This window comes from Peromyscus eremicus, chromosome 20 (assembly GCF_949786415.1).
Source record: "Peromyscus eremicus chromosome 20, PerEre_H2_v1, whole genome shotgun sequence".
Taxonomy (NCBI): Eukaryota; Metazoa; Chordata; class Mammalia; order Rodentia; family Cricetidae; genus Peromyscus; species Peromyscus eremicus.
The window spans coordinates 60,313,330-60,336,730 of record NC_081436.1 but is presented as its reverse complement, the minus strand read 5'-3'; the positions used below and the strand labels follow the sequence as shown (position 1 = coordinate 60,336,730).

At 40.2% G+C, this 23,401-nt stretch overlaps 1 protein-coding gene across 3 annotated transcripts in view; it reads left to right on the top strand.

The window, feature by feature from the left end:
* Window positions 1-590: 590 nt before the first annotated feature.
* The window catches only part of Rims2 (regulating synaptic membrane exocytosis 2), a 473,841-nt gene continuing 451,030 nt past the window's right edge, over window positions 591-23,401 (top strand). For all 3 annotated transcript variants that reach the window (XM_059247963.1, XM_059247965.1, XM_059247962.1), the window contains exon 1: window positions 591-896. In XM_059247963.1, the coding sequence (XP_059103946.1) occupies window positions 703-896 (194 nt within the window). In that variant the 5' untranslated portion in view covers window positions 591-702. The remainder of the gene's footprint in view (window positions 897-23,401) is intronic.

The window sequence follows — 23,401 nt, the reverse complement described above, 5'->3', positions numbered from 1 at the left end:
GCGGGGGTCCCCTGCGGCAGCCCGCGCGCCTCGCGCTCCCCGGAGGGCTTCCTCCCTCCGGCCGGCCCGCGGGACAGACAGCCGCGCCGCTGCCTCACTCCCCTCCGGGCGCTCCCCCCGGCCGCGGCCCGGGGCCACGCCGCCTCCTGGGCGCACCCCGGGGCGGACTCCCCAGGGGGTCGGGCATCGCGGGCGGCGCTTCCCGCTCGGCCACCGGCGGCCACTGGCGCCCCGGCCCGCGCGCCGCCCGCCCGCCCGCCCTCCCGCCCGCCCGCTCGCTCGCTCGCCCGCCCGCCCGCTCCCTCCAGTCACCCCACCCTCGGCCGTCCCCGCCACCTTACTCCACCGCCCTCCCCCGCCGCCGCTCGGCGCACTCCGCGTCGGGGCCTCCAGCTCCGCGCTCCCGCGAACCGCTCACTTGCCAGCCCTTCGCCCCCGGGAAGAAGGAACATTTCCCCGAGCGCACTGCTCGGCCCTCCCTCTCCCCCCCACCCCACCCCCTCCGCCCGACCCCCCCAGCCCGGCCCTCCCCTCCCCCGGCTTCCTTTCTTGGGGGAGGGGGGCTGCCGCCTGGGACTGAAGGCCATTGATTTGCATGGTTCGGTCCCAGCGCCGGAGGCTGCCCCAGCCGCCCGCGCCGGAGCCGCCGCTGCCCGTGGAGTTGCCTCCCCGCTTCCCTAGGGTGGTGCGGCTCCACCAAACATGTCGGCTCCGGTCGGGCCCCGGGGCCGCCCGGCTCCCACCCCGGCGGCCGCGCAGCCTCCTCCTCCTCCTCCTCCTCCTCCGCAGCCCGAGATGCCGGACCTCAGCCACCTCACGGAGGAGGAGAGGAAGATCATCCTGGCCGTCATGGATCGCCAGAAGAAAGAAGAGGAGAAGGAGCAGTCCGTGCTCAAGTAAGGACCGGGCTCCATCTTCCCGCCTCTCGCCCTGCCCTGCCCTGCCCTCCCTCCCTCCGCCCCCCTCGGCCGCTAACCCCGCGGCCGCCCGCGCGCCGGGGATCGCCGCCTTCCCTCCCGCCGGCGGCGGCGGCGGCGGCGGCGGCGCGGGGGCCACGAGGGCTGCGGCCCGTCGCCACCGCCACCACCGCCACCGCCGCCGCCGCCGCCGCCGCCGCCGCCGCCGCCGGGGTCGCTTGCGAGTCGTGGGAGCCGCCGCGGGGGTGTGTGTCGCGGAGGGAGGGCGCCGAGGCCGGCGGAGGGGAGGCGTCCTTCGCCCCGGCGGGCGCCCTCCGGCTTCCCCCGCCGCGGGCCGCCGGGGCTCCGGGGGACGAGGCTGCAGCCCGGCTCCTCGCGTCCCCGCTCCTGCCCCGCCGCCCCCGCGCGGAGGCACGGGCTGGGGCACCGAATCCAATATGGCCGTGCACAGGTGCTCCCCGGGCCGGACCCGGGTGAAGGCGCCCGGGCCCGCCGGGGTCCCTGGTCCCGCGCCCGCCAGGGCCGCCTCTGTCCCCCCCCCCCCATCCCCGCCCCCCGGCCCCAGCCCCGGGCGGCGCGGGGAGAAGCGCGCTGGCCACGGCCGCGGCGGGCGGGAAGGCGGCGGCGCGGGCCAGGGGCCTAAGCGCGGTGGCGTCTCGGGTGGGTGTGCGGCCGCCGCCGCCGCCGCCGCCGCCGCCATCTTCCAGCCCCTCCCCCGCGGCGGGTGCTGACACCCTGCCCTCGGCCGCCGTCCTTCCTGTTTGCAACTAGTCAATCTGGGTGATCCCCAGCAGGCGCCGGCGCCCGTCCTCCGTGCGGTGCGGGTCGCTCCCCAGCCCGTGAAGTTCTACGCTGTGTGCCCACAGTCCTGCCAGCCCGGGTTTTTTTTTTTTTTTTGCCGAGGGTGGGAGGCGTGAAAGTGGCAGCCAGACATCTCGGTTGAGAGGCGGTGTAACTTCAGCACCAGGGAACTGTCCAGACCGAGTTTCCCTTGGCTTTGGGATCCCTTGTCACTTTGCAGTGTAGCTGAGATTTGTGCCTACAGGTTTGCTTTTAAATGTTTTATGATTTTTGGTATCTCGGTTACTTCGGGAAAGTCTCTGTCTAGATGTGTAACCTTTTAATGTTTATCCAAGTCGTTTTTTTTTTTCATTTTTTGCTTGAAACGAGTTACTCACTATAAAAAATTAACCTGTGTGTGCCTAAAGAGGGACAGTTCTTTTTGCAAGTCACCGAATACACTTTCCCATAATCTCTGTAGAAACATACAATTAAAAGTGTAGACTTCCTCTGTGAAAAGAAATAACATTCTGACCTCCAGCCACCTAGTTTGAAAACAGGTTGTTGAATTCAGTATTCTTTCACATATGAAAACACACTTTGTTTATTGTACATGTGTTCATATTTAATTGAAATATATTTTGCATAGCCTATAGTAACAAAATTTATATCAAGTAGGTATGTATCTTAGGAAAATATGCATTTTCTCACAAAGTAATGAGGGAAAAAGAGAGCAAATGTAGTCCTGACATCGTAACTGAAATTGAGAATTGCTTCTTCAAAACTAACTTTTAGATTTGAATAATTACTAGGGAATTTGACTTATCGATGGACATAGGATATGAACAAAAAGTTAAGTAATTTAATAAGCTTAAACTACGAAATAATATAGATATTTTTAAAAAGCTCTTTGAACATACTCATAACTTAGCTCAACTTTAATGTATACTAATAGTGCTAAGCTTTTGACCATTATAATTTTATATTCAGATATATGAATTTATATTTATTAATATAGTTGTTAAAAATTAGTGTAGCCAAAATGATGCTCAAATAAAATATGGCTTTATTTCTTTGACCCACATATTTAAATGGAAACAGGTTTTTATTTATAGTAGATTAAATCATAGTGTTTATTGGCTAGTTAATTTTATATAGTTCTATATTTACTGCTTCAATATATGAACATTTAGTAGAATACTTGATTGCTGAATTAAAAATTGCTCAAAATGAACATTGTATTTTATTGGATAGATGTTATTAAAGGATTTTTCAGGTCAACTATATGTGTGTACACCTCCAAGTAAACCTACATACTTTGCAAATACATATGTTTGTCCCTTTATTTCACACTATTTAGGTAGACACATTCTCTAAACATATCCATATATGTGAAATCACATCAATGAAAAATGTAGATTCAGATTTAAGTACTTACTTATATAGTTTTAAATGTTCTTTAAAATACTTTTAAAATGAGATTAGACAAGGAAACTGAGAGTAGTAAACTTTATAATAGAATTACAGTAACAAGAGGCAAATCATCTTGAAGAACTGGACCATTTATTAAATAGTATGTTCCTAGTCTTGGGTGTTGGATAACAGTGTGCTCTGTAGGAAAAAATAGTACTGATAGTTGTAAGTGACTAATCTTTCCCTTGAAAGTTTAGGGCTATTAACCAGCTCATGGGTAAACAGTCTTTTATTTCTTGGTAGTGCTATCATTTATTTGCATGCTAGCATCTTTTCTGAGAGAAGGTCATAGGCAGAGAAGTAAAGAAAAATTCAGACTTATATCTAATACTTTAAAACTATTACGTTAAAGATAAATTTGACGTGTGAAGCAATTGAAAACTGGATAAAATACTTTGTGTGATCTGTGAGTTTCAATATTCATACTAAGTATTATGCAAAGTAAGATGTTTGTATCCAAGGGCATCACAAGCTGATGTGCTGGAATGCAAGAAGAACATACTAAAACTTATAGTCCTGTCTTTGAAAAAAAAAATAGACTGTGCCCCATTAGTACTTAGTATAGATTAGCTAATACTAAAATGCATATAATTTATAAATAAATTCATACATTAAAAGTTTATGCCTGAGATGTTTTCAATAAGAAAGGTGAGCCATCAAAACAGGTTGAGGCCACTACAGTAAACTCTCTTTTTAGGAGCCTGAATAATTAAAAATGATTCATACTTCATTATTAGTGATTCCTTCAAGGCCCAGCTATGCATACACATACTGAGGAAGCCTTCTGTCAATCAGACAATGCTCTCTTACATGTGAGTGAGCTACTGTAATTTTCCAAGCATTTTTACACCTCACTAGCCCCCTGGTTAATTACCAAACCAAAACCAAGCAACAGCCCTTACACAAATCCCTGCGGCAGTTTCAGATTTGAGTCTTGAGAAGTCACTGTTGTGTTTTTGGCTCTGTAGCATCCTTAACACATAGTGGGTGCCTAGTAAGAAACGTTGAGCAGAACTGCAGTGCAGTTGGTTCATTCATTCTGTGGGAAAATGAGGAATCAGTTTTTGAAAGAAAAACTATTTAATGACTGTTGTACTTCTATTTTTTTTTTTTTGTTTTCATGTGATTTTAATTTTTTTTTTGTAAAGTATCAAGAAGTCAAAGCCACTAAAATCAAATAGAAAGGTATCCAGTAGCTATGTATTGAGGTTTATTATACACCTAACATAGTCTTTTATACAAAGCGTTTTGAACACAGAAATGATTTTCTCCTTCCTTTCCTTTCTTCCTACTTTTTCTATCCCGCCCCCACTCTCTCCCCCGCGCTCCCCACTGGATAGTGTCTTTCTGTAACCCAGGTTGGCCTTGAACTCACAATCCATCTGCCTCTGCTTTCCCAATCCCAAGTGCTAGGATTATAGGCATTGTTTTACCACATCTAGCTATTTGTGTGTTTCAGAAGGTGTGTATTATATTATGTCTTCATATTCAGCTTTGATTTCCTATTAATGTTAAAAGGGCAACTTGCCCCCTGAATAACCAGAATAAGGCACATTCTTGATAGATTAAATTAACAAGTACATATTGTGTGCATGTATGAATAGTTCTAAATGTTTTATTGTATTTAGTTTATTTATATTTGGGACAGAGTGTTGCTTTGTCATTCTGGCTTGCTTGGAACTCACTCTGTAAACCAGGCTGGCCTCAAACTCACAGAGATCCACCTGTCTCTGCCACCCAAATGCTGGGATTAAAGGTGTGTGCCACCATGCCTGGCTAGATTTTTTATTTTATTTTATTTTGGGACATAGTCTCTCTACATAGCCCTAGCTGTCCTGGAACTGACCATGTAGACCGGGACAGCCTCAAACTCACACAGATCTGCCTGCCTCTGCCTCGAGGGCTGGTATCATAGGTGTGTGTGCCACCACACCCAATTTTAATTTTTTAGTGTTGCAATTTTATAATGAGTTTCTAAAGTTAATTTATAAAATTGTTTATTGAATAGATAATATATACTTTTGCTACAAAATATCTTACTTACCAGTTTATTACCCATGTGCAATTATTGTTACTAGCATATTTGTTCTCTGTACAATAAAATCTAGGCACCAAGAGCTGTATGTGTATATAAGCATGTGTAGTTATATGTGTGTGTATGCATGCACACACACACATGCATGTTTTTTTCTTGTGTATGTGTTGTTGTTTGTTTGTTTTTCATGACAGGGTTTCCCTGTGTATCCCTGGCTGTCCTGGAACTCATTACCAGGTTGGTCTTGAACTCACAGAGATCCTCCTGCCTCTGCCTCCCCAGTGCTGGGATTAAAGGTGCATGCCACCACCACCCACATATATATATATATATATATATATATATATATATATATATATATATATATATGCATGCTTGTATGCAAACATAAAAGTATGAGTATGTCCTGTATTTTGCTTTTTAGGAAATAATTTCTACATTCAGTTCAGTGCCAGTATCTGTCCCATTTTCTGAATGTTTTGTAATTTCCTTAACTAATGCCATACTTTTAGGTATTTAAGTTGTTTCTGGTTTGCCACTAGACACAGTAGTTTGATACATTGTTTTTAATGTATCAGACTGTATCTCTGGGACAAATTCTTAGAAATAAAATTGTTCTTACAAAGAGTCAGTAAACTTCCATAAATACTACCAAATTTATTTTTGTACAGGAAGTATGTATAAATCACATATACTGAGGAGATTTTCCTACTTCCTTGGCAAATCAGTGTGTGGTAAGCTTGGTCAGAGTTTCAGTAATAAATATGCCACTGTAGATTTAACTTGCAGTTTTCTTATTACCAATGAGAGTGAGAGCCTTTTCTGTTTGTTTAGGATCATTTGCATTTCCTTTACTGTTGGTGATTTTTAGTGTATTGTTGAAGCTCTTCACATATTTGTGTTAGGACCTTATTCATCCTCTCATCCCTTTTTACTGGTCAGGATTTTAAAAATGTGTTGAAATTTATGCCTTCTAGATTTGATGTCAGCTTAGAATGGCCTTCTTTATGCTAATATTTGTCTGTTTGCCCGTCTACCTGTCTGTGTCTCTCTCTACATAGCATGCCAGATGAATGATAGTGAGTCATAAAGACTTTTAAATAAAGATGATCACTGCACCATGTGAATATATCCATTACCTTTGCCTAAAATGGAAACTTTTAGTTTAAGGATTCAGATGTATTCTAACAATAGCTTGGCATTTTTATAAGAAAGTGTATAAAGAAACTTTAATCTATATTCTATGTTTTAAAGTAAGAGAACAATTAGTAATATATTCCAGTTGACAGTACATTTTAAAAAAGGGACAATTATACTGTGTAAATAAAGAGGTAGTGGAGACAAGGATGATGGACCAACTTAGTTGTTTCTTAAAACTTCACTGATTAATAAGTTCTTGCTTAAATTATTAAAGTCTCTGAGTTTTCGAACCTATGCTAGCTGTGTATTAGGATTGATCATTATTGACTGAGTTTCCTGAGTGTGTAGGTATGCAACAAGTAATCATTCTTGTCTACTAATTATAGACAATACTCTTTTAAGACTTAAAACGTTTTAGTAACAGATGTAGGTGAAGGGATTGAGAGATTTATTTCTTGTTTAGTAGGAAGCCAAATATTTAGAGGGACATTTATTTATTTATTTATGTATTTATTTATAGACAGGGTTTCTTTGTAGCCTTGGCTGTCCCATTTAATTATCTATCTATCTATCTATCTATCTATCTATCTATCTATCTATCTATTTATAGGCAGGGTTTCTTTGTAGCCTTGGCTGTCCCAGAACTAGCTCTGGAGAGATCTGGCTCCATCTCACAGAGATCCACCTGCCTCTGCCTCCTGAGTACTGGGATTTAAGGCGTGTGCCACCAATGCCCGGGTTCAAGGGACAAATAACTTGTAAGCATAGGATTGAAGTGAGGGAGTATAAGGATTTGGAAGCAGTTTTCTCCTCAATATTCAGTTTTTATGAAGTCTGAGAACTAAGGGGTAGTAGTGAAAATAATATGAATACCAAATACTGCTTGCCAGAGGGAATATAAGTGACTAATTGTGTAGGCTACTTTGTGATTATCCTTTGTGGTTACTTTTTCATTATGTTATTGAACCAAATATGTACTTATTTGTATTATTCCTATTATAAACAAGAGTCTGAAGCCTGGTTATTAGAACTTAGAATGCCCATCTTCAAATTGTTGCTCAGAAAGCTCAATGTGTGTATGATCGTGTATTTCTTATCCTTCCGACCTTCCCTGAAAACATGCATGTTTAGAGACCCCTTCTCTGACCATGCTTTTAACCAGGTTTCTTCTTTCTCCTTTATTAGAGCATCTTCTATGTTTCCCAGTTTATGGTCTGCCTACTCTGCTAGATTATTGACTTTCATAGACTAAACACTATTATTTAGAGAATACTTAAAGTTAAATCTAATAATTAAAAGAAAAAAGATTGCCTTGTAATAGTATACTTATTTCTGAAATAAAATTTAGTTTTAAAATTTATGCCTAATTTACTTGGAAGTTGACATACATAATGCAGCTTGTATATTTTATAATTATTTATTTGTACAGTTGCAATTCTTTTTAAACTTAGCTTATCCATTTTCACCAGAAAATAGAAAATTGTAATGATATATCATTTTAAAATGTAAGAAACTTAGGATTAAGGAATATTTTGCTTTAAAAATTTTCTTTTGATCATTCATAAATTTCCATTGTGTGTAGCAGAGCTGAATGTACAGAATGCCTTTTTTTTTCTTCAGGAATTGAACCTAGCTAGGGTATTGTATGTGTTAGGCAGACACTCTATAGCTGAGAGATTGTTGTATCCTTAGGCCTTTAAAAATATGAAATAATTAATTCATTTATTGTCTGTGCATGTCTGTCTGAGTACAGGTACACATATGCCATGGTGCACATGTGGGGGGTCAGAGAACTACCTTTGGGAGTTGGTTATTTTCTGCCATCTTAAGTGTTTTGGGGAACAAACTTAGGTCATCAGATCTTCTTCATACAGTGCTTCTGTTTGCTGAGCCAGTGCTGATATGTAACCTAGGCTGGCCTTGAACTCATGACCTTTGTTCTTCAGCTTCATGAGTGCTGGGAGTGCTGGCCTAACAGGTGTGTACCACTATACTTGGCTCACACAAAATGTATTGGGTAGAAATAGTTTATGCCTTTCACAGGCAAAGCGTCTGAGACTAACCATTTCATATAAAGAACAAAATAATGTAAAATGTCATGAAAAATACAGTAAAGGTGTATTCAGTACATAATAACCATAGTAAAAAACATCCAGACTAATCGTATAAATAGTTTGTTGTTTCTTGGACGTTGTTTCAAAGTACCAGTTTATCCTGGTAAAATATCTTGAGATTTCACTCCTAGACTTCAGTGTTCTCTGGTGATCAATGAAATGCAGAGATCTCTGGGTATCTAGATACTTTTAACCACTGTCAGCTAACCCTTAGGGAATTCAGTGTAAGAAAAATGATGAACTACACCTAAAATACTGCATAGTAATTGCTAGACAGCCACTGAGTACAGTGCCTCGGGGACATATGCAGATGGAGAAGTAGATGACTTCTCTTGTGTCCCAAAGGATGAGTAGATGTTATCCAGGCCAGTGGAGCTATTCCAAGCAAAAACCCTCTCACGTCTCCCTAACCCAAAGAATTCTTCGATTGTAAACAGATGTGTAGCATATAGGGCATGGTTAAGGAACGGTTGAGCAGAGCATGTGCTTATGATGGAGATGAGTTATTAGAGGAGACAAGAGAGGCCAAGGGTCAGTTCTCAGGATACGAGTGTCATCGGCATGGCAGTCGGAAGGGATTTTAACCAGTGACACAATATAATTAGACTTTTGTTGGGAAATACTCTTACAGTGATGATTAATGAGAAGGTGTAGAACTAGAGGCAAGGGCACCAGTTAGCAGACTTTCAGTAATCCAGGTGATAAATGGTGAAATTATAAAATTAGACAGTAGAGAGCCAAGGTAAAGTTTTCAAAGAGTTAGAATCCAGAATTTCCAGGATTGGACAGCTGTGTGTGAGAGTCAGGTAAGCTGCCTTTTGAGACACTGGGCTTGCTCACCGACTGCCATATAAACTGCCATATAAACTGCTCGTCTCAGTGATGGTTAGTGCTCTGGACTTGGCCGGTCCGAGGACTGGTGTTTTTCTGATGGAGCAGCCCCACAGTAGCTTCTTTTATTGCTTTAGTTTTTCTAAGTTTTATCTAATGAATATGAGTTAGAGAAGTAACTCTGTAACTTGTAATGTCTTGGCGGGGTAGAAAATAGAGAAGTAGAAAAACTGACCGAAAGTGAGGAGGAAGAAGAGGAGACAAAAAAGTGGAGAGAGAGAGAGAGGTCAGTTAGGGCTCTGTGAAGCTATTCTTTTTTTGTTTTTTTTTTTTGTTTTTTTTTTTTTTTTGTTTTGTTTTTCGTGAAGCTATTCTTAATCGGAAAGAACCCTGCTATATCTTATCATGGAAACTTCTCTGCCAGAGATCTTCCCTTCCCTGCCTTCCCTTCCCTGTCCTCCCTCTGCTCCCTCCCCTCTTCCCCTCCCCTCCTCTCTCTCTCTCTCTCTCTCTCTCTCTCCCTCCCTCCCTCCCCCCTCCCTCCCCCCTCCCTCCTTCCTTTCTTCCTTCTTTCCTTCCTTCCCTTCTTTCTTTCTTTTTTTTGAGACAGGATTTCTCTGGGTAGCTCTGGCTGTCCTGGAACTCAACTCTGTAGACCAGGCTAGCCTCAAACTCAGGGATCCACCTGTCTCTGCCTCCAGAGTGCTGGGGTAAAAGGTGTGTGCCATCAAGCCTGGCTGCTATGTGGTCTTTCAAAACTCCTGGTCTTTTCTTTATGAAATATTCCTTATTCCCATTGATAAGAGAGTCTCAGGAATTTCTCACCCTCTGGCTTTGTTTCAATACTTGGGCATTTTAAACTATGACATTGTCTTTGTTTTATATGTTAGGTTTAACTAGAATAAATTTCTGTCAGGTATATATTTATACTTCTGTGAGAATTTTGAAGATATGGGTCAATTTTAGAAAAATAGAAGAAATTAGCTATAGAACTGAAATGTTGGAGTTAATGAAGTTTGTTTCTCTTTTTACTAGATTACTGAATTATTGCAGAATTATAGAATGTGTATTATGAAAGGAAGAGGAAGCTCATTAGATTTTATGGTGTAAATTTCAGAAATAGGATCGGAAGTAGAGTTGTCAAAGAGGCCAGTTAGGGAGCTGGAGAGATGGCTCAGCGTTAGGATTACTTGCTGTTCCTGCAGAAGACTCAGGCTTGATTCTCGTCTCCCACACAGCAACTCACATCTGCCTTTAACAGTTTTTCCTTCCAATTAAGCTTATGTTTGTCTGGAAGGGAAAAATAGCATGGCAGTTTCCTGCATTCTGTGACTAGGCTTCTGGGCTTGTAAGACTGGGAAAAAACAATACAGTAAGCAATGTAGTTAGGTAGCAGAATAATCAGAGTGGTATTTGGCGCTTTGATATTTAGTTGACAGATGGAGATGATGCTCACATCCATCTTGTTTTGTTGGCATGTGAGAAGTCTATTATGATTTTTCTAATAGTTTGTTTCCCAGGAGCGTAGATGAAAAGCCTGTTTTATCACACATAATTTCTGTTACCCAAAAGCTGTCTTTAGCCTGAAAGAATTAATTAATGCTTGTTCTGTCAAAAATGAATTTTGTTATGGAGATGGCAAGGTGTTCATGTTCATCAAAGATCTATATTTTCTTTCAGAAAGTTATTGCTGTACATCATGGCCCCTAGCTCTGGCCTCCCTTTATGAGTTCTTCTTGCATCTGGATAGGTTCATGTGACACTGAGTTTTAGTGGATGACTATACCGTTCTGTTCCCACTAGCTTTTAATGAGTAAGAAATAGGCTTTGGATGTTAGATCATTGCAGTTTGGGGGGTTGTAACTATTGTTATGAGTAATTATCACCTTGTTTTGTTGGAATGTCTATTAGCATTTTTCTAAATTTGGCTAATACAAATTTTCTCAGTTTTTTTTCTATTTTTTGTTTTTGTTGAGTCAAGGTTTTACTGTGTAACCCTGGCTGGCCTGGAGTTAATTTTTAAGACCAGACTGGCCTTGAATTTATAGAGATCCATCTGCCTCTGCCTCCCAAATGTTGGGATTAAAAGTGCATGCCACCATAACTTTTTGTTACTTAACTTTGAAAAAGCTTGCATTTCATAACTGTGCAATAGTTAGCTACAGAAGTACTTCCATTTATATATTTGTTTGTTTGTTTGTTTGTTTATTTGCTGAAGGGTCTTATGTATTCTAGGCTGGCCTTGGACTTGGTGTGTAGCTGAGATTAACCTTGAGCTTCTGGTCCTTCTGCCTCTACTTCCTGAGTGCTAGGATGGTTGGTGTGTGCTCCTGCACTGGAAGCCTTAAGAAAGGAACCTCCTCCCCGGCCTCCTGGTACCAAACTCTATTACCGTAGGCTGATAGCTCTTCACTAATTGTCTGGTCTAAGCCAAGTCTTAATTCAGTCATAGGATTAGTGAACAAAATTTCTAAAGAAGGGTCTGTTTCACTTACTTGGTAATTACTATACTGAACTCTGTCCTTGTTTGTCTGGGTAGATATAATCATAATAAACTGGGTGGCTGATAATCAACAGAAATGTATGAAAAATAAATTCATTTCTGTTTAGTTTTTCACAGGTTTCTGCGAAAGTCTAAAGTCAAGGCAGTGATGTAGTCATTGTCGGCCCAGGTCCTCTTGGTGTGCTCTCACATGGCCTGAGGGCACAGGAGCTCTGGAGTGCCTTTTCTTTTTCTTTTCCAAATAGGGCCACTGATCTTAGTGGAGGCTCTACCCATAAAATCTTGTCAAGTGCTCCACCTCCTATTATCATGACATCCAGGAAGTAGACTTTAAGATACGAATTTGTGAAACATAAGCATTTGATCTCCAATTTAATCTAACGGAGAATTATAGTTGATAGTTCATGTGTTAGGTCTTGACAGGTGTTTTGCTTTAGAAGCATATACAACACAGAGACTTGATGAGAAGTCAGAAATACATACCTCTAAAGATTGGTTTTAGAATGTATTGAAACCTCATATTAAAAGTTCACCAGGTTTAATGCTAATGGTTGAATTCTGTTTCCAAACTGAAGGTAAGGAAGCTTGATAGGAACTGGAAGTTAATTGCAGCAGACATTAAGGGCATACAGTTGAATGTTATTGGAATCAATGCTTGTTACATATTTCTTCCATCTATTCCACTTTCCTTCACTATGTGGCATACTTTTGGAAGCTAATTTATGTGGTTTGTATCAAATGGCTCCCTTATTCTCAAACTTCATTTAGGTTTTGTCAATGTGGAATACGGGCAGAGTAGAATGATAGAAGAGAATGTGGGCATATTTGTTCATAGTCTTCTTCCATACCACGTGTTTGTGGGTAGCTTTATCTTTTTTTTTTTCCCCTTTGGTTTTTCGAGACAGGGTTTCTCTGTGTAGCCTTGGCTGTCCTGGAACTCGCTCTGTAGACCAGGCTGGCCTCAGACTCACAGAGATCCACCTGCCTCTGCCTCCTGAGTGCTGGGATTAAAGGCGTGCTCCAACACCGCCCAGCCGGGTAGCTTTATCTTTGTACTCAGTCCACAGGTAGTCTGTCCACACATGTTTTCTCCTTTGGCTTTGAAAATGCTTTCCAGCATTGCTGTCCAGGCTCACCTCCGCCCCTCATTGGTTTCCTTAATCCCTGCCCCACATCTGTAAACTGTCCTTATACAACACTCCTGGTTTCTCAGTTTCAGTATAGTGTTTCTTTCCTGGTAGAGCCTGGGTTGATACCCCATTGTTTACCAAAAGTTAATGAATGTGAATAATGGGTCACAATTGTGGGTATTTAGAGTCTCCTTCACTCCATGTACCAGTGACATAACCGTGATAATCTTCTTGGTCTCTTTAGTCATTGCATTCTGGACTCTGTTATGTGGGTAACCTGACTCCTTACCTGATGAAGGGTAACAACCTGTGCAGCTCCGTTGCTCTGATACAGAGTCTTTCCTTTCAGCTTACACAGTGTTTTGTGTTTTTCTATGTTTCTGATATTCAGTAGTAGTTACTAACCTTTGTTTCCCTTAGAGCAATTAAGTTATTTGAATCTGTGGACTAAATTTTAATATTTTTAATTAAACAATTTATTTTTATGTTCAGGGAAGTGCCAGGCACATTTAAACATTTTTTAAGTAAGACTTGGAGGTGGAAGGATCATTTTGATTTCCTTCTATTCTTTCAGCCACTAATATAACCAATTACTAAATATTTTTTAGTCATATTTTTCAAATATCTTTGAAATCTGTCTTTTTGTCATCTTCATGGTCCCTGTCTTGAAGTTTTAATGTGATTTGCTTATTTATTTCTAAATTATAGTTCATGTCTAAATAGGTTTATTTTTCATGTTTACCTCTTCTGACTCAAACTCTAATAATGCTTTAGCTCTTTAAGACACAGACAAATATATTTTAAAATCCTTAACATTCTTCCGTGTCTTAAAAATTATTTTATGTACATGGGTGTTTTGCCTGCATGTATGTCTGTGTATAACATGAGTGCCTGGTGCCTGAAGAGGTCAGAAGAGTATGTCTGAGCCCCTGGAACTGGAGTTACAGATGGTTTTGAGCCACCAGGTGGGTGCTAGGAATTGAACTTGTGTTCTCTGGAAGACTGTCCAATCCTCTTAATCATTGAGTTATCTCTGCAGCCCCAGGTGTTCAGTTTTTATTTTGAACTTGTCTTCCATTAAGTTTTGTTTGGCTTTGACTGTATTGGTGGGCTTGTAGGAGTTGAATTATATTCGTTCAGTATTTATTATACACTAGGTTTCAGGTCACAGAACCTTGTAAGTATAGAACACAGGTTTGTATCTAGATACTTTAACAAACACTTGTTTATTTACTAATGCGTGTGTCTGTCAAAGACTGTGAGAGCGTATGCACATGAATCTGTGTCTGTACTGCGCATAGAGACCCAGAGAGGGCAGCAGGTGTCTCTTCTGTCCCTCTTTCCTATTGGAGGCAGGGCCTCTCTTTGAATCTGAGGTTCACACTTAGGCTAGGCTTGGAAGCCAGCAGGCTCCAGTGACCCTTCCCTCTGCTGTCCTCAGGGTTGGTTGGAGTTTTAGACATTTGCTGGGGTGCCTGGCTTGTTCTCTAGGTGCCAGGATTCGAACTCCAGTCCTCAGGATTCTGGAGGAAGTCCTCCTTAACTGCTGAGGCAACTCACTGTCCCCTGTATCTAGATCTTTTTGACTGAAATGTATTTCCCTCCCCTCACATTGTCATTTCAAAAGCAGAAAGAACAGAAGTGCTTGGACTCTGGAGTCAGACAGCCTGGGTCTACACTGTTGCTTGGTTTACCTCTGTGTGTCTATTTGTAAAATGGGAATAATATGCACTTCAGAAGCTGTTTTGGAATTGAGTTTGTACTTGCAAAGCTCTAAAAAATTTCTGAAATATCATGTACACCATGTTTTTTAAAATAAATATATTAGTTATGAAGAAAACATTGACAGCTATAGAAATTGTTATCATCAAATACTTTCAACAGCTATTGCAAGGATGGTGTTATACTCATGATTAAAGTCTTAGATCTTCCAAAGTTAAACAGTATTCCTCCCTAGTGGCTTGAAAGAACACACATTTATTATTGTACAGTTCTGCAGGTTAGAAACCTCACGCAGTCTTATTGGGTTAAAGTGAAGACGAAGGCAGGGGTGCATTTTCTCTGGAAGCTCTATCTACTTGCTCATTTCAGTCGCCCAAACCGGTGTGTGTGTGTGTGTGTGTGTGTGTGTGTGTGTGTATACGTGCGCACACACGCGTATGTGTGGGCATACACCTTCGATTTTTGTTTATAGAATTAAGATTCCCACTTCCTCCTTGGCAATTGTCTAAGGAGTATCCTTGCCTTTTGGAGGTCTCTTGCATGCTGCCCTGTTTCAGAACCAACAGTAGGTGCTGACTGTATTCTTCGTAAGATGTCACGACTCTCATGGTTCTTTTATTCTCTCATCTCTTTCTGCTCAGATGAGGAAGACTTTTCTTGTCCAAGGATTATTGTGATTAGATTGTGCTTGCCTATATCAGATATTCCAGATATTATCTTCTTCTCTTAACTACATTTTTAAATTTCCTTTTGCCACAAAAGGAACCATGTTCACATATTCCTGGGATTAGTACAGAACAATTTTTATTAGGTAGGAGTCAGTCTCCTTGTTTCTCTGTTGAGCACCAGTGGAAATAAATTTGGACACACACACACACTCTTAATTTTATTTTATGAGTGTTTTGCCTGCCTGTGTGTATATGCACCATGGTTGTGTGTTGTTATTCATGAAAGCCGGAAGAGGTTATTGATCCCTTGGAACTGAAGTTACAGTTGGCTGTGAGCTGCCCTGTGGGCTTAGAAAGTTTGGGTCCTCTGCTAGAGGGGCAAATGCTCTTAACCACTGAACCATCTCTCCAGTCCCTTTGCTATGAGATATATATATATATATATATATATATATATATATATATATAATATTATAAAGTACACAATTTTATTTTTAGTTTTTAAAATGTCTTTTGTATCCTGAGACAAATTTCAGAATGAGATTATGCTGGATAGTTTTAAGTCAACTTGACACAAATTAGAGTCATCTGAGAGTATTGAGCATCATTTGAGAAAATGCCTCTATAAGATTAGGCTGTGGGCAAACCTGTAGGGCATTTTCTTAATTGATGATTGATGGGGAGAGCCCAGCCCATTGTAGGTAGTACAGTCCTGGGCTGCTGGTCCTGGGTTCAATGAGAAAGCAGGCTGAGCAAGCTAGTAAGCAGCACCCATCCATGCCCTCTGCATCAGCTCCTGCCTTCAGGTTCCTGCCCTGTTTGAGTTCCTGTCCTGACTTCCTTTGATGATGAACAGTGATGTGGAAGTGTAAGCCAAATAAACCCTTTCCTCTCAACTTGCTTTTTGGTCATGGTGTTTCCTAGCAGAAATAGAAACCCTAACTAAGACAGAGATTACATTATGAAATAATGTTCTATAGTGTACTTTTTTCTTGGGTTTATAATAGTATATCATTCTCAAATTAATACCAATATGATTTTCACTTTTTTATTTACTTAGGAGTTTCTTTCTGAGTTAAAATGTTAGTCTTCACACAATCTACATGTTAAGTTTTTAAAATTAATTTTAATAAAATTTTACATACCAACTCTCCTCTTCCCTCCTCTCGCCTACATGTTGAGTTTTAAGGCTACACCTCACATTGAGCCAGGGCTAGCTACGTAGTGAGATGGTCTCCCTGCCAAAAAGTTAGTCTAACTAGAGATGGGGTGGGGGAGTTGAAGATAAGCAGTATGAATTGTTTGGTGTTCTGAGTATAAAGATTAAGTACTCTTCCTAAGTAGGTATTTTAGTCAATAATTGTATTTTTATGACTTATTTATTTGTATTTTATGTACATTGTTGTACATTTATGCACATGCATGTGTGTCTGTGTGGAGGGTGTCATATCCTCTGGAACTGCAGTTACAGACAGTTGTGAGCTGCCATGTAGTTGCTGGGAGTTGAACCCAGATCCTCAAGAAGAGCAGCTAGTGCTCTTAACTGTTGAGCCATCCTTTCAGCCCAATAATTGTATTTTTGTAGAGTGTGAGATCATTTTAAGTAGAGTCATTGATGTGTTACCAACTATTGTATTTTCATTATATGAAGGTTATGTTAAAGGCTCAGCCTGTATTTTATATTGCAATGCAAATAAAGATTTGTATTTAAACTTTTCATTACAATATGGTTTTCCTTTTCGTGTGTGTTAACTGCTTCCCCTACCGCTGTGACTAAGTACCTAACAGAAGCTACCTAAGGGAGGAAGGATTGATTTTCACTTACAATTGCAGAGGATCGGAGGCTGTGGATGAGGCAGAGCCTCTTGTCTTGGTCAGTGGTGCCAGTAGCACCTGGTGTTGGCCCTGCACATGGTGGGGAGCAGGAGGCAGAGGGGACAGATGAACCAGAGTCAGAAGAATGCAGGAATAGCTTTGGAACGCCTGTCCTGAAGTCTCCACAGCCTGCAGAGGAGAGCCTCAAGCTGGGAAACAGATGATTGCATTAGTCCGGGCATTACATATTTTGACGTATTTTGTGAGGAGTCATCCTTTTCTTAAAATAAAGTATATATTTATGTATTATTTGTTTTTTGTAATTATTAGCAAAGAGTGTGTTTAAATGAAAGATGTACTGTGTATGAACTGAGTTCAGCTACATAGACATGTTTAGAGTATGATCAGTCCATTTGACAGTCATGGACATTAGCAGTGAAATAAAGTAGAACAAATAATCCCCAAACACTAACATACATTCATATTACAGCTTATGTTGTATATGTTAGAGCAGACTAAAGTTCAGAGTCTAGTCAGAACACGGAGGTGATAACAGTATTTTGAACAGGAATACATTAATATAGAGGGGCTATTAACAATAAAAAACAAGACAAAACAACAACAACAACAACAATGGAAGAAGCACCTTCCTCTGTGTCTGAGGCTGAGACTCGGCCACTGTGGAGCTGTAGCGCTGGCCCACTGTGCTCGTGTGTGCTAGACTAGGGCAAACCAAAAAGTTTGTCGTTAGGAAAGCAGGAAGTCATCTGCAGAGACTGGGTGACTTGGTGGAGAGGCTGGCTGTGTTCCTCAAGGGACTCTTTGGGAGGCTTATTGGAATGTCAGTCAGACTTGCTAAGAAGTTGTTGGTGGGAGTGCCACTCACTTTGCTGGAAGGATCTCCTGTGAGGTGCTGGTGAAGCATACAAGGAGGTCTAATCCCACTGGGTATTCCTAAGCTCCAGGCAGCTATGTAAACAAAAGCTGCACAGCCTCAGAGAGACACCCTTTCTTCGTTTGATGTCACCGTGGCTCCCTCTACTGACAAGGCTGAGCAGTGTGCCGTTGGCAAAGGAGAGTGTCGGAGAAGCTGTGTAAAGAAAGGTAGATTCGGAGCTGAGAGGCAGTGGTACATTTTAATAGGCTGACTGTGCTGTAGACTGTGCCGTCCTCAAACACCCTTATGTTAAAGCAGCATTGATTTATTTTTCATGCTACATGATTCTTTTTCTCGGCCACTGGGGCTCTTTAGTCTGTCATTATTGAGTGCATAGGCTATTCTGTATACACACTCTCTGTAATGATGTGAGCCGAACAAAAGGGACCTGTGTTGAATTGCAAGTTGTCTCCTAAAGTTTCCTCTCAGATGTACATACATAACTTCTGCTTACATTTTGCTGACCAAAGCAGGTTATATGATCACACCTAAGTCAAGGTAGAGAAGAGGAATCCTATTACATGGAAGAAGAACAGGAAATATCCCTGTATTGATAGAATTGATACTGTAAAAATTGGCAGTATCTAGGGTAATTACTTATAATTTCCCTTAAAAATTTTGTCTGGTTTTGTAGTTTTTACAATTTTATAAAAATGGCATTGACATGGAAAGGTGTGCCTGTCTTCTGGATCTGTACAGTTAAACTACCATACAGTAAGCCTAGCCGGTGCTTAGAACAGTGGCTGGCAGAAGAAACAAGCAGCCGGAAAGGTTCGTGAAGGTTCGATACAAATTAAACAGTTTGGAAATCTGTATTAATTGATGCTATACAAGCTAGTATAGAAAACAGGAAGTCTTTAAATCCCTCTCTCTCTGTGTGTGTGTGATATGTGTGTGCATGTTTCTGTATGTGTGCACGGCTATACCATGCATGCATGAGGTCAGAGGACAGCCTCCAGTGTTTACCAGCTCCTTCCACCTTGAGACAGGTTCTCATCTGTAAGAACATTTCAGAAGACAGTCTGGCTGTCTCTCATGCGTACAGAAATTCTCTTGTCCCCACCTCTGTCCTGATGCAGGCCGTGTCTGGCTCTGTGGATTGGGGGGATCTGAACTCACACTCTCACGCATGCAGAGCAAGCAGTTCACTCGCTGAGCTACTGAGCTGTCTTTCAGCCCTGGAAAATGAAATTGCTTGATATCAAAGAAGCTGTTTTCAGTTTTGGTCAGTCTTAGGTAGACATAGAAAAATAAAACTTAGATATTTCTATTAGAATTTCAGCTTTATCGTTTACATAACTAACATTTTGTCTTGAACAAATCAATTAAGCTTTCTAAAATTTATAAAATGATAAAAGCAAAAGTCTATGATCCCTAAACTGAAAATTTGATGTCAATATATTCTAGGAGTCACATAATTTGGACTTTAGAAATGCAAAGATGTGTAGACCATGTAACTTGTTATTCTTAGTAGAGATAGGACAGCAACATCCATACTAATTTATCTCCAGTGAAATGGATGAACATTTACATACAAGTCAAGGATTTTCTTAAAAGAGAGTTTTGTTTTCCAGAGATTTTTGTATTTTGGAGTCACAGTAAAGGCAATTATGGGGTTAAAGTGACACTGTACAGGTAAAAGAATATTTAAAGGGAAGAAGTGACATGTTTGTTTTGCTGTTGTAGGTGCATTATGGAAGACCAACACTGTAGTCTTTATTGATGATATCAGATTACGTATACAAAATCAGATCGTAGAACTCTTTGCGTAAAGTATCAATGCCATCTGCATGCATTATTTAACTGAAATTCCTGCTTCAGAACTATGAAACACATAAAATAATAAGTAGCTATTGTCTTAGGAATGGATACATAATTAGTACTACTCTAGATTCACATGAAATTATTCATTATGTATTATAGATGCCTTAGGTCAATAAAGCTTAATTATTCTAGTCGTTTGTATGACAAAGCCCATTAAAAAGTACAGAGGTCTTAGTATGCAAATAAAATCTTCATTTTCCCCTTTCTACTGATAGTTATGCTTCCTTAGGTTATGTAAGGGCTCTCAAACCTTTTTCATGTCATGCCATATATAGGAAAAAAGGTTTGTAGTTTTATTGAATAATATGGACTAGGTAAAAAAATCACATTTTTGTATTTCAGCTATGAGCAAAAATGCAGGGTATTATGGAAGATAGTAATATCAAATTGTAAACATTTTAAAAATCAAATCTTTTCGATATCTAAAAGGGCATGGTAAGCTGAGTTCCAAGAGTATACCTCTAGTCTTATTTGTCTGTTTTTGAAACAGATACATATATTTCCAAGAATTTCTTTTGATGATCTCTTCAGGTTCCTGTTGGTTACCACTTATAAGAAAGTCTATACAGGCAGTTTGTAAAACCTGCAGGAAAACCCTTAATCTTTTTGCAAAAGATTGATGGGAATTCATTTTGTCCTATTAGGATTTTGATAATTTATCTTCAAGTTTTACTTCATAGATAGTAAAAGTTTTTGACATTTGGTTTTCATTGATGGATGTAATGTTGAAATTTCTTCCAGTAACATAAATGGATGTTATATATATATATATATATATATATATATATATATATATATATATATGGATATTTTAAGAATTTAATTTAAGGATTAATGTTGATATCATCCCTCAGCTATATACAGTGCTCGTCTAGTCTTAATTTTCCTTTAGAATAACACTATCATTGACAAATTAATCTCATTTTTCTGAAACTGAATTGTTGCTTTGAGTTTATAAACTTTACCGTACCCATTAACATATTTCATGGACTCTTTTGTTCATGTGTGTGTATACGGAGGTCAGTTACTCTCTACCTTATTTTGGAGCTCATTGATTGATAGACAAGTTAGCTGTGGCAAACACTTTACCCGTTGATCCACCTCCCCAGCTAGATCATGCTTGTTCATTCAAGTTTTAAAAGCTCTGGTTAAGCCCCCTCTTTCTCCTGCTCCTCCCCTACCCTCTTCATCCCTCCTTTCCCCCTCCCTCTTCCTTTTTCTGTTATGATACTGGGGATTGAGCCTCTAGGCCTTGTGCATGCCAAGCACACATCTATCTGCCATTGGACAACACTGAGCTTAGATTTTGAAGTCAGTAGATACCTTCTAACAAATATGTAAGGTAGAAATCGTTACAACATTTTTACCTATTAACTTGAAGGTAATTTCCTTTGAGTAGACAATAAACTGAGATATGGAACAAAATAATGCAGTCTTGATCCTATTTCTTTGTATAAAGCCCAAAGCTGTAAAAGGTACCAATGGAAGTTGTAGTCATTAGGAACTGATTAGATTCTCGAATTTGATAGCATTATTTTACATTAAATTACTATTTATAAAAGTTTTCTAAGAATTTCTCTGAAAATATAAAATTGTTTTACTTGAATTTCAGAATTTTCAGAAAGGTGGTAGAAGTTTTCTATTTTCTTATCATTGAAGATTTACATAATATTTCAATGACTATTTCAAAATCTTAGTTTATCTATTTGCATATTTTTTTGTTTTTGATATAGCTTTGTAAGACAAATAACTTTTAAAGTCATTTCTCTTAAGGCCCTATAACCTTAGTTATTAACTAAATACTGTTACTATCTGTAGATTAGGTTATTTTCTGCAATGAAAATTTTAGGATTTTTTTTTTTTGAGATAGGCTTTCTCTGTGTATTCACAGCTTGGCCTAGAACTCACTCTGTAGACCTGGATGGCCTCTAACTCACATAAATCTGTCTGTCTCTGACTCCTAAGTGCTGAGACTCAGGAGGTACACCAACCACTAACCCTGGCTGAAAATTTCAGTAATATTTTTACTTGGTGTTTTCTTTGTATATTCTCATATGCTGTTATGATTATTGATCATTGGAAGTATTCATTCACTCTTTCTTTGTTTTCATCCATTGATTTAAAGTATAATGTAAGTTTCTGTGCAGAGCGGTAGTTGAGAGGCCCTATTATTGTGTTTTGTTGTAGGGTTTTGTTTTTTTTCCACTTACAACAAAAGTTAAAGTCTCTTGTAGTAAGATGTTAGTTAGCATTGGTCACTTGCTTTCATTGTTGTATGTGATAACTTTTTCATGCAATACGGCATTTATTTACTTTGAGGAAGTGTTTTTATTATCTGTATAGGATTATTTGGGACACAGGAATCCAAATTTGAAAAATACAGCACTTAAATAGAGATTTTAACTTTTATTTCAGTAAATACTTGAGGAGTCACATTATACTCATGATTCATTAAATACATTAAATACATTTTTTATAAGCTGATTTTATAAGCAAGTCTTTGCTGATTTGCTTAATAAAATTATGTTAAATATATGTGGTGATCTATTGTGGCCCCCAATATATTGTGTACCCTAATAAAGCTTATCTGAGGATCAGAGTTGAAAAAGCCAGCCACTACAGTAAACATAGAAGTCAGGCAGTGGTAACACACGCCTTTAATCCTAGCATTCGGGAGGCAGAAATCCATCTGGATCTCTGTGAGTTCAAGGCCACACTGCGAACAGAGCCAGGCATGGTGGTACATACCTTTAATCCCAGCACTAACCATAGAGGTCTGGAGGTTTGTACAGACAGACAGAAAGTAATGTAGCTGGGCAGAGAGAGGAAATGAGATGGCAGAACTGAAAGGCATATAGGCGTGGGTATACAGGAAGTAGGTATCTTTGGAGATTGAGGTGTGGGTGAGGTGAGGTTGGCTGTGGCTTGTCCTATTCCTCTGATCTCTCAGTTTTTCACCCTAATATCTGGCTGCAGGATTTTTATTAATAATACCATCTAGCAGTTTGTCTTACAAATATATTTTTGTTTTTGAAATTAAAATGACCCATTTTGGACTTCTGTCATGAATGAGTTTTGCTAATCATTAATCCTGTCTCAAAAGTCAATTAAAGAAAAAAGAAGAAAGCAAGAAAGATGGAAGAACAGAGGGCAGAAAAATGAAAGTAAAACCTGACAATTTATGTTCCTATATGGACATCTCTACACATGTATTTATTTATTGTGAGTGTATGTGTGTGGGCATACACATGCCGCAGCACCCATGTGGAGGCCAGGGACCACTTTGGTGGTCAGTGCTTTCCTTCCACCGTGTGGTTTCCAGGACTACACTCATGTCTCAGGCCGATCATCTCACAGGCCCTCTAGGGACATTTTAATATTAGGTGTTGCTGCTGCTGAAGATAACAATTGCTTTATATGTTAGAGATATATGCAGAGAAAAACTTCAAAATACTTTACAGATATATGTAGAATAACCCAATTGTGATCAAAGCAACAGTTAGATTATGTGA